This window comes from Pavona decussata, unplaced genomic scaffold, assembly GCF_977016875.1.
Source record: "Pavona decussata unplaced genomic scaffold, jaPavDecu1.1 SCAFFOLD_37, whole genome shotgun sequence".
In the NCBI taxonomy this organism is placed as follows: Eukaryota; Metazoa; Cnidaria; class Anthozoa; order Scleractinia; family Agariciidae; genus Pavona; species Pavona decussata.
The window spans coordinates 2547272-2559341 of NW_028145459.1; the positions used below are offsets into that span (position 1 = coordinate 2547272).

The window sequence follows — 12070 nt, forward strand, 5'->3', positions numbered from 1 at the left end:
TGTCAAAATTGCGCACTGAAACATGCACAGCAACAAACTACTTCAACATGTGGTCTTTCGCACGAAAAACAAAGAAATGAAAATAAAATGAAATATAAGAAGAGTAATTTGAAAAACACTTGAAAAGCAACCGCTCGACATTAAAAACCTAATTTTGTATCGAGTTTTCTCTCACATGTAGATTTCAAGTGCTGTTTAAAACCCGACTGATATAAAACAACTTTTGTAACGTCGTTAGCCGTTACCGTTTTTTGCCAAGGTGTTTACCTCACCTTTTTTTCTTTTGTTACGTAATTTTTTATCATAACTAAGTTTCCATTTGTTTTTACCTGGACATTTTTTATCAAGCAACCCACAGTCTGCGCTAATGAGAGTCATACTTTATTGCTAATGAAAAAGTAATTAAAAATTTTAATCTGAAGAAGCTAAGAATGAAATAAATTAAAGCTACAGAAAAGAACCGAACTTTTTTAATAATTGCTTTCAAGTCATCGTAGATGTCGCCTGCAAATATTGCGCGCTCCAGTTGCACGAAATAAAAATATGTGCACGAAAAGTAAAATAAAAAAAAAAATTACATGTAACATACTGTCAAAGACCAGCGAATTTCAGCCAACTAAACTAAAGAAAACCTACAAAATAGAGACCACTTGTCTCAGCGTTAAGAATTCGATCAGCAGGAAAAACGATTTTTATGCATTATATTTCCGATTTATTTTGAGCATGATTTGTTATCGTTTGATATCAAAGAGCGGTTTTCAATTGAGTGTTGAGGTAGCAACAGAGTCTATACTGCCACGAACGCAAGCAAAACACCTTCAACGAACAGTGAACTGAAGTACACAGTCGAAACTCCGGTTGCGCCATGCGTGGCCTGTCCAAAGCTGACACCAAACTGCTGGACTTCTTGTAAACGACCACCGAGGTTTGACATTTTGCGTACTCGCTGACGGAAGGTTCAACTATAATTTATGTCGATAGTTTTAATTTCATTGATTTATTTCATTTCTTCATTATTGTGGTAGGTCTGTATACAGGTCGTTTGTCCCACGAACCTAGTTTAATGGCCTTAACTCTCGCAAGTCTCCTGTAGCTCAGTGGTAGAGCATCCGAAATAGTAGTCGAAATCAGGCCATAGCGTCGACTCCTCAGTAATGAATGCTTTAGGCACGTAAATCAAATTCTTTCTAGGAAGAAAGAACGTTTATTCTTTTCGACTTTTCAAATGTAAATTATAGCAGTCAGAAATAATTTAGCATAAGAAGAACTGGGCAATTTGTGAGCGTGCTTCTTTTTGCACTCATTCTTTCGATGTTGTTCTTCTAATCTTCTTGTTGCTTGGTTTGGCGTCGCTTAACATCAGCCCGCCATAATGACATGGAGAGTTGTATATTAAGTCCTGTCATAATTGCCATGCCAACAGCTGTGAATAGAAAATGGGAAAATGGCAATTCATTACGATGCTTTATACAATAATTTGTCATCCAGCCAGACGTAAGAAATCTAAAGATGATGAAAGTTATTAAGAGGAGAATGCCATTAACTTGGTATATCACACTCTTCTTGTTCACTCCGCGAAAGCACATTAATCTTCTGAAGTGTAAGAAAACACTGTTGACTTCTGTCAGCAGGGAACACACAGCTAACCCCATGTACACCTTGTAGAAGATTGCAAGAGAATAGATACTGCAGACCTGAAACATAAGACAGCCATCTATTTTAACAAAAAAGACATAAATCAGAAGCTATTTACTCCCGGGGTGGCTACCATATAAAAATGATGGGGGTGATCGTCCGAAATTTTGAAAACAACAATAATTGTTCTTTTCAAAATTTTTGAAATTTTTTTCAATTTTTTTCCATTATTGAAAAGAACAATTTTTTACCCCTAAGAGGTACCAACTCTAAAACCATACACTAACTGACAGTTTGACAATTTTTAATAGAAATAAAGAGTATTTCTTTGAATGCCTTCCACCATCCACCAGGTACCACCATACCTCTGACATAAGTCATTTTAGATTTTACCACCCTAAGGGGTACCAAACCACAAATTTTAACCCTTAAAAGCTACGACGATCACCCCCCATCACTTTTACATGGGAGTCACCCCTCACACTATTTACTTGAACTGTATACATGGCTGATTTTTTTATTTGCCTGATTGATTCTAGATAGAATCTCGATGTGGATATCGAAAAAAATTCCTGATAGTGATTTTCCTTCACCACTTTTCAGCCCACTAAAAATGTACAATTTTACTTATGGTTACATTTAAAACCATGCAGAGGGGAGACTGGGGGATAGTCAGGAGTGTTACATCATACCAGGAAAAAAGATAAGGAAGTTAAGAAAGTAGAACTCGGCTTCCCGGTATGACGTTACAGCCTGACTATCCCCAGGTCTCCCCTTTATATGTGGAAAGTTTCCGACATTTTCAACCAAAATTTTGGGCTAAATAGAATGACTCACTGGTCACCTTCCCTCATCTAAAGAACAAAGAGGAAGTTTACACAGGGACGAAAACTATGAGTTGATCATAACTGCTTTTACCCATTGAGGATGAAATTAAATATGTAAACAAAACAACAAAAATTGTTCTTGTACAAAGATGATCCTAGGATGACTTTAAATCAGCATTTATGTGAACATAGACTAAGAATGGGATGCATTTAATGTGTCTGCGATTTCAATTTAAAATATCAAAATTATACCCTTCAATTTGCAGCAGCAAATAAATGAAATCCACACAAACACCTCATAAAAGATAGCTTGCATAGCAGGTTTAATCAGGTAGGGGGAGGGGGGAGCTTTCTTCTCCCCCTTTTTCTCGCTCCCCTAGCCCCTAACCAATTATGCCTACTGTGCTACCCTGTTAGCAGAGCTTTTTTTTCTGGTAAGTCTTTTAGCATGTACAAAGTTGTTTGCATCTCTAGTATTTCGTGTAGTACTTCTCCAAGAGAAACACAAGGGGGAAGTAAACAAGCCGACTATGTGAAATACTAGAGATGCAAACGACTTCATACATGCCAAAAGACTTACTAGAAAGAAATCTCTGCTAGCAGGATACTGCTGCACAGGCTACATAAAAGCGCGGTCATAAAAGGATTAATATTTTTGTTGCCAAAAAATACATTAAACAAAATATGTGATTTGGTGCTTCCTGGTTCCCAGCTCTCCAATGCTGGGTCTTTTTTATGTCACGCTGAAAAGTTCAGGATTTAAGTCAACTTGTTTTAGGATCACAGGTAAACAAGAGGCAAGGGGCACTGGCAGGGAACTCAAAAATAGGGATAGTGGTAGGAATGAGGAGGGATAAAACAGGAACTGTGAGATTACACCTGAAGTGGGACAATGGAAAAAACAGTGATGGTGTGAGGGAAGTTGGGTGGGACAGGGGGGGGGGGGAAGGGACTTTCAAGTAAAAATTGGAAATGAAGGGAAGTCTTACCACAATATGGTGAAGAAGAAGGTTTACTGACTGACTAGCATCATTAATAAGCATATCAAAGAAGTCATGAAGAAAATAGCCTGCAATGAATTGACATGGGAAAACCAAATAACTTTATTGAGTTCCTAATAAAACATCTGTTTTAATAATAATTAAAAACACGATAATAATAATAATAATAATAATAATAATAATAATAACAATGACAATGACAATGATAATGATAATGATAATGATAATGATAATGATAAGGATAATAATGAGCTTTATTAACACATGTCACCTTATATAGCTGTATTAATTTGTAATCATAAGTATGTTCAGACTGCTGCATAATAATGACAGCAAACATAATAATTTTAAGTTTTAAACTTACATTGCACAATTTTCATAAGTAATGATCAAGTGTGAATTAAGTGTTGTACAAATAACAGTCAGTAACTGGATGTTGTCTGACTGTACTAACTTCTGAAATCAGTAACTAATTCTCAAGTTTGTTTGGAAAATATGGAGTCTGTGCAAAAGATGACTTGTAATCTGTCTTTAGAAACTTGATACCTCTAGCATGATTCAAAACATGAAGCCACACATCCCTATCTTTAGTCTTGTTACATTAGACACTATCTCAACCTCAATGTCAAATGAACACAACACGAACAATGACCCTGGCCAAACCTCGAGTTTCCTAGAGTTCAGTGTACTAACTTTGAGGCCACTTCAGATCATCATGCCCCAAAATCTACAGTATATTCTTGGTTTTATTAAACTGAATTGATGAGGTAATTTGGCCAGTGTGAAAAGATTTGGGTGCTGACATTTTTGATTTAGCACTTCATCAGAGGGAATCCGGTTTAATATCTGCTCTGATGAAAAGCAAATGCTCATAACTTAGCACTTGAATCTCGTCAAGGTGGCTAAATTGCCTTATAAATCAACTCACTTGATAAAACCAAATATTCATTTCCAATTCTGCACCAATGAAGCACCACAGTTACTTATAAGAAACTAATCCCAAAAATCTACAGCCTATTTCAGTCCACGACTCCACCACACCTAGTCTCGGCCTACGCAGTCATTATCTGGGTCGTCAAGAAAAGAGTTGCATGACAATCCAAATAATGGACCACACCGTACACCTTCCAACCCCTACGCCGACAGAAAATAGCTATGGCTAATTTAATAGGAGGTTCACTAAATAAACTTACCAGTTGACATCGCTACCAACATAAAAGAGACACTGCTCCATGCCCCACTCATGTCTGACAGCATCGCTGGTTCATCAAAGTAACTAATAAATAAACACAAGGGTAGAACCCATGATTCATGACCTCACATACCCTTGTTGAATTATCAAACTTATTCGGGTATCATCGGCAATCCCCTGGGGGGGGGGGGGTGGGGGAGGTCCAAGGGCAAATACAACTTTGTATGGGGACTTATAGGGAGATTTGAACAATGATTTTACCTTGGCGGATGGGGAAATGAGGGAGGTTTGGTTTCCAAAAGCGTTGCATTAAGGGGAAAACAGGGGAGTTTGTAAAACAAATAGGTCAATTACAAGTTGTCTTAAAACAAAAACATAAAGACCACTGTGCACAAGAATGCAGGTTCAGCTTTCTCCTCATAAAAAATGGTGGATTTGGTGAATTGCATTATAATTGTATGTGTTGAACAATGTGTTGACAGCAGTTGTTAATTAAATACCCTTAAAATTTTAATTGATATGAACAGTTGCTTATTTTCTAAAGGGCAAAGTACTGTTTTCCAGTCAGATGAGCTGGGTCATCTCTCGAGTTTACTGTTCACTGCTGTTCGATATGATCCTCCTCTGGGAGGGGAATTTCTTAATTTTCATTGCTCTGTGTCCCCCATCGAGGAGGGGGAAATTAAGAACTTTGATAGGGTCCTTTACAAATTCCCCTCCCATGCCCGAGGTCCCCCCCCCCCCCCCCACCCCTCACTTGGGATGGCCGATGACAGGAGCATTATCCAAGCTCTAGATGAAAGGGGTCACTAATCTTTAGCGTACTTAGCTGACAAAAAGCTTACGTTACCTGTAAACTGACAGGAAAGCTGCAACACAAGCGTGGATGAATGAAACACTGATATTCCTATAAATCCAGATTTTCCTTGGTTGTGCAGAAGCGAGCGAAGAAGGGAGCGGTGCAAAATTGTTCAACAAAAAATGCACCACTCGAAAAATCGCGAAGAATCCAAGTGTTTCAAGGAAACCACGAGGCAACCGTGCTACTTCTAACATGACTAATTTCCTCGTGGACGGTGAAGACACCTCAATTGTGTTAATTTCTGTTAATATAAAAATTTGAACTGTGGCCCGGCGAAATCTACCGCAGTCCCACAGTCCATGTAACGTGGGCGCACGCTAATATAGCGGACATCGTGTGTAGACAGCAGTTACTTTGTGTACACATCATATGCATGCACGACGGCATCAGTCCAGCTAACGAAAACAGTCCGCAAATCGCTCTCTTGATGTTGTGATAAATAGGCAGAGGGAGTGAAGAAAGTTTTGAAGTTTTCTCCCTCCCCTGCGACACGACGGACTCGTATAAACATAGTTGTTGGACAACTCACCACAAGCCCCTCCAGGGTCATCCGAGAGGTTAGGGATTGGGGGTTTGGGGTTGGGGAAGGGGGGGGGGGGGAAGGGGAGAGGATTAGCGGGTAGCCTCCCAAGCAGTCGTTTTCTCGGGAATCGCAGTGTACCACTTCCTGAAAACGACCTCGTTGGGGGGTTTGTCGCATTCCGAAATACCCTAAACTAAGCACAGCCTAGGTTCACTTCAAATTATGTTTCATTTATTAACTGACAAAAAACAGAAGAATGGTTACATCACTGAGCTGAATGGGAAGTTAAATTTGATACTTTTTCAGTGGAGTATCGCCCTGCTAAATAAAGGTATGGAAATTTCAAAAAACATTTGCATAGCATACGATACATTGAGAAACGAGGGCTAAATATAACATCCATTTTTACAACAGCCGTTTTGCGAGAAAGTGAAAAAATGAACGTGTTAAATAACATTTGTGTCCAAGACTTGACAGTGTTAGCATAACTTTCCTGTTTAGTGCATTTAGATCGTTTGGCTGCTGCGTTTACACTAGTTTATGATTAGGATGCAATTATAAAACTTAGTTATAGTTTTTTGGCGTTTTTGCTTGAACTGTTAGAACAACCATGCTTTTTTTCTATTTTTATTTTAACTTCCTTCATTAACAACCAATTTCAAATATAGTAAATAAGCTTTCGCTAGTTCTCCCTCTATCGGCACCGGGTTCATATTTGTTCTTTCTTTTCTTTTCCCGGTTCAGTTTCACTGGTTCATCGCATTTGTTACAACTGGCTAAGATGTTCTAGAATCACGTACGATGAATTTACATACTTAATTGCTCTTTCCTTGTTCCGATTTATTGGACTTAAAAAGTAGTTTACTAGTAGTCCATCCGGGCTGAATCGCGTACACTAAATCAAACTTTCTTCTTTCCTCACGTTATAAGAGGAAATAAATTAAAGTACAACTGATCGGGCGCCGTGTGAGTCACTACAAAATGTCTTAGAGCCGCTTCTGCCTGGAAATTAACGACGGACTCCTTTCATCTGTGATGCTGCTACTGGACATAACGATCAGTGATACACTCTAAATATAACTCAGTGATGATATATACTAAATCATATTTTGTTCTTTCCTCCAGTTATCGGAGGAAGAAGTGCCCCCTGCCTACTGACTGTCGACCTCTCCTCTGATCTGGTCCCGATAATCTCAAAATGGCTTCCTTGGCTCTGCACGGAAGCTCCTAACGGGAGCAGAGCGGCTTTCATGGTTACCATGATGCTGGAAGTCAGGGTAGGGAAGTAAGACTGGGCATGGCCTGACACTGGCCACTGGACAGGTGGTGCTATTTTTCTCTCGGTGTTTCCTGTGTTGCTGGAGGGGAGGGGTGGGAGTGTCGTGCGTTGTGATCTCCCTGAGGGCCTTTGAACTCCCTTTACAGAAGATTGCGGCCTCCTGACTGGTGCGGCCGGGTTTGTTGCCTGTTCACACATACTCAGTACTGGTTTCTTGTCGGTGATTTTTTCCTCGCTGTTCTCCACTGGGGTTCTGTTAACCGTTGGTACGTTTTTTAGAGAGATCTCTGACACCGCTCGGTGCTTTGGTAGGTGAAACTGTCCCTTGACGAAAGCTTCCTCGACTTGTTCCCAGTACATCTCTGCCCGCCTCTGGACTTGGTCTTGGGTAATGTCACAATCTGTCAAATGGGATCCTATAAAAAAACAAATTATAACGAATGGGCGACGACAGTAATTCGCAGGTGCTTTGGTTTTGCCTTACTAACCAGCTCTAATAATTAATAAATAATAATTAATTAATCTATATTGCTTAATTATCATTAAAATTTTCAGCCGAGCGCCTCTAGATCTATGCCAAACGGAAAAAGCTAAAACAATTGACAAAGACAATAAATCGCGAATTTCTTGCACAAGGTTTCCCCGGCCTGGCATCAGTCGATTACAAGTTTTCGCAACAAGTTCTGATTGATTGACTGTGTTTACTGTGTTTTACGACTCTAATTCTAGTTATATATAAAAGCGCTATTGCCGTGGAGGTAGGTCCATTTTCGAAACATAAAATTAAATAACGTACTTTGTGCTATCTCACCTTTGAGTGAAACAGTTTCCTGTAGAGGGTTACTAAGGAGGGGACTATGTTCCCTTGGCGCCAAAGCCTCTCCTCCCAATATAGCGAACACCTGGTCGTTTTGCAACACTTTTTTGACGAAAGAACTCATAACTGCTGCTACATATTGAGCCCATGAGGTGTTGCTATGGTAACGCTGAGTGTCAACCACGCCCACAATTGAGATCCATTCGTTACCCAGGCCTTTGCAGCATTCAGTTACATCTGGAAAGGAGCGGAATAAAGTTATGAGTTGCTGCCAAAACCGCTTTCATTGACTACCACCAAGTTATTATGTGAGTTTAATTTGACCTTAACTGTGAGTTACGTATAGTAAGCGTTCATGCATGAACCTAGTGTTAAAAAATAGCCATTTTGTTTGTTAAAACGGAGGTTTGCAGTCCGCTCTATCTTTCTCACTTGGTGCCACCCAAACACGGCCAGCAGCTCTTTGGTAAACCTGAGTCTCACAATAGCAGCCCGGCTTTTTCATTTCAGAAGGCATCCCAACATCTCTGATTAATGTTTCTCAAGATTAACAGGGTTTTACAAGCGTAGTAGTTAGTAGAAATGTTTTGTGTACTTACCCAAATTTGTTGTTTTTTCAGCCATCGCAGTTGCTTTTTCATTTTTTGTCGGCAGATCCGGCCCCATCTGAAGAATGCCTCCAACATGAATCGCCTGTTTGCGATACTTGGGGGGCGACCAGCCAAACTTTCCATTTTCAAACACGTTGATCAAGTATTCGCTGCAGGCATGGCTTTCAAGTTTGCCGTGTTTGGACGACTTGCGAAGTACTGTTTCGGCGATAATCAAATCCCCGACCTCAAAAGATCTGCTTTGTGAATCACTAGGCCTTATCTGAAGAGTCTTGCAAAAGCCAACGAAGATACCAGCGTTGGGCCTGAGTGTTTTAATGCTCTGGATAACCGTTGTTTGGTTGCGAGGCTTAAGTAAGAACACTATTCGGCTATTGATTTTCCCGAAGAAAACGTACCCAGTTCCTCCAATAAGCACCGCCCTCAGCTCTTTCAAAATGTTTGCGATCGCCAGGAATATCTGTTCATTTTCGGCGATTATCAAAGCGTTTGCTGGTATATAAATTTTGTCCACTTCAACTGTTTCAACTGAGAGTTCTTCTGGTGCAAGTGCACCGACTGAAGGGGGTCTAGTTGGTAATCCGGCCATCTCAGGACTCTCACGGACCGCTCCTGTTTTTAAATGATAAAAATGACATGCAAGAATTAGCAACAAAGCCAAGCTATTCTTGGACCTGTTATAATAACTGAATCGCGCAAAGAAATTCCTTGCTGTACAAGTACAGGCTGCTAACTACGCAGGTGTTAACATAAAATTCAAAGATTAAAATGCAAGGAACCGCAAACAAAAATACGCAGGATCTGTAAAAGATCTAATCAGCCAAAAATATAACAAGCTCAAATAACTGCAAGCATTTGAGCTACTTATAAAATTCATAGTCAAGACGGTTACTTTTTTTTTTCTCTGATATAGACCCTATGCAAAAATAGCTGACAATTTAATTATTGTCTGCATTCAAATTCAAGGTAAAAATACGTTTGATTTTTGAAAACAAGAACGAGGTTACTGGGGATACTTTGAATACAAACAAAAATATATTTAATGTCAACTATTATTAGAAATAATTCATATTCAGGCAAAATTTGACTATCTTCCGTTGGCAGCACAATTACGGCCATCCATTGTAAGCTGCTGCAGGAAACGGTGCATACTTCTATTGCCACACCCATGAGCAGTAGCCGTAAAGACACTAAGATGTAGCAACATACAAGGACTAAGGTTAAACAAACTGACACCCGGTAAGGCGTGATCTTAAAATAACAGTTTTAGGAAATAAACAAATACTGTGGTCACGCACGAATGAAATGAGAAAGGAAATCACAACATATTCCAAACGACCTGTCTTGCTTTTCATTCAAAAGTACTGGAATTTGCTTTATCAGCGACTCGGACTCAAACATAAACAGTGTCAACAGTGAAGGTTGCCACAGTAACAAAAAATTACAATAACAAAAGCGACATGTGACCTCGAGGCTCTGTGTCCCTTATAAATTTACATATTAAGTTCGCATTCCATTGCAAGAAAATGTAGAACTGAGAAAACATGTTTACTCTTTTTGAAAATTACAGTGAACCGTCTGATAAGAAGACCCTTATCGGAATTTACTTTGTTTGAAGATAATCAAGCTGATAGCCAATTCACGGTGCTCGTAATCCTGTAGTGGGCACGCGTTCGCGATGGCTAGCTGTCAACACAAGGCATTAAAGCTATTTCAGAGACTGCCGCCTATGAATTACGTAAACCAGTTTAAAAAAGATAGAAGAGGCCGACTAAATATTATTGTTTGATCGCAATTTGCTTTTTCCATTTTGTTTTATTTAGGAAAAGCTTTGCCCTTCAACAAACTTCAAGCTGTCTTCCGGAAATTATTAACAACATCTTCTCCGGCAGGAACTTGGACGGAAGACTTGAGGCATATTAAAATATAACCATGCAGGAAAAATTCGTGGCAATCAAACTAATATATATACCTGCGGTAAACCACACGAATTATCAGTTCTTTAGAAAATCAAAATTTACGTTGAGAACGAAAAATATCGATTCCCCGCGGTAATGTTGCTGATACTTTTGGGCGTAGAATCAGTCTTTCAGCCAAGCTGATATTGCCCCTGTTCTCAGCTAATAAGCTATGGAGTACCAAATTAAAAGGATTAAATACCTCAGAAAAATAACGAATGATAGATATCCTTTCCTGAGTTAACCTGCTTCACGGCCCTATCTTTTCTCCAAAGTCCCGATGTTTAAACGATCCACACACCCTTGCCCGACGTGTCTTCTAAGTTGTGGAGCTGAACTTTTGCATTCCGGCTAGTTTTATGATATGACTTTGTCATCGGCGTTGCAGTTTTCTTCTGTTCATATTACAGGAAGTTTAAAACAATCGGCTTTGGGAGTTTCCCTTCAAGTACAAAAGTCCTTTATGTGTGGCTAACGTACCGTGCAACCAGACTGATAATTTATTCCAAATTATAACAGGAAGGATGTTAATTTTGGCGAAACTGGAAATTAAAGTTACGATATAAAAAATAGCTGATCTAGTTCATTTAAAATTTCCTCGCATAAGTTTCAAATTATTCAGTTCCATAGGTTTACGAATCAATAGCTTAAAAGGCGGTCAACGTGAATTAATTCACAATAAGTCGGTTCAGCCTTATGAAGGTCACGGCGAATACAAAAATCAGTCACATTAATACTTCCCGTTACAACACATTTTCCGGTTTGGTGTCTAAAATTCATACCTATTTTCAGACCTGGTTTCTACTTTTCATACCCGTTTTCAGATTTTCTGACCAAGATGTTTAAAATCCACGCTCGTTTTCAAACCAAAACGGCTCAAAAATAGTTATTTGGCGCCGTACCGTACCTCTATAGCTTATATGGGGGGTGCAGTTGATATCACTAAGTATCATTTCGATTAGCTTCTTATCAGTGCCAATTATCTACTGTTTACTTGGAAGCACTTGGTTTGTTTGCTTAGCTACGGTAGCCCCGAGCGGTAAATATTAGAACATTTCACCCCAAAGGTGCCCTTACGTGTTTTTAGCGTAGCCTGGATAAGTGTTTTGTTATGTGGTTTTCAAGCAAGGCGATATAGCTTCAATCCTGTGAACAGGCTCCCAAGTGAGGGTGATTGGAAAAAGAGAAAAATCGGCGAGCATAGCGAGGCGAGTGTGGTGTGGAGAGACCGTCAGCAGGCTCGGCTCGGACATCACGCTGTTCATAGGAATCACAGGCTAAAATTTCCGTGAACGATGATGGCAATTTTTATGTCACTTAAGTTCTTTCGATTTTTTTGGAACGCTGACGGCGACAGTGGTGAAA

General features: G+C 39.5%; 2 protein-coding genes across 4 annotated transcripts; both read right to left on the reverse strand.

The window, feature by feature from the left end:
- Nucleotides 1-249: 249 nt before the first annotated feature.
- On the reverse strand, nt 250-5784 carry LOC146484005 (TLC domain-containing protein 2-like). Of its 2 annotated transcripts, XR_014863680.1 has the most exons (5): nt 5506-5784; nt 4657-4739; nt 3452-3531; nt 552-1694; nt 250-520 (listed from the first exon to the last, which is right to left on the reverse strand). XR_014863680.1 is itself a non-coding variant. In XM_085105091.1 (4 exons), the coding sequence occupies exons 1-4, from the start codon at nt 5709-5711 to the stop codon at nt 1323-1325; spliced, it is 741 nt and encodes a 246-aa protein (XP_084961217.1). In that variant the 5' UTR covers nt 5712-5784; the 3' UTR covers nt 251-1322. The 2 variants fall into 2 exon arrangements, 1 of the variants encoding a protein (XP_084961217.1); XM_085105091.1 differs by having other exon boundaries at nt 251-1694.
- A 465-nt stretch (nt 5785-6249) lies between these two features.
- Nucleotides 6250-11632, reverse strand: LOC146484006 (uncharacterized). 2 transcript variants are annotated; one of them, XM_085105330.1, is made up of 4 exons: nt 11520-11632; nt 8736-9359; nt 8131-8373; nt 6250-7735 (listed from the first exon to the last, which is right to left on the reverse strand). In XM_085105330.1, exons 2-4 carry the CDS (start codon nt 9334-9336, stop codon nt 7143-7145), a joined length of 1437 nt encoding a protein of 478 aa, XP_084961456.1. In that variant the 5' UTR covers nt 9337-9359; nt 11520-11632; the 3' UTR covers nt 6250-7142. The 2 variants fall into 2 exon arrangements, with proteins under 2 accessions (XP_084961456.1, XP_084961455.1); XM_085105329.1 differs by lacking the exon at nt 11520-11632 and adding an exon at nt 10908-11226.
- Between the last annotated feature and the right edge of the window lie 438 nt (nt 11633-12070).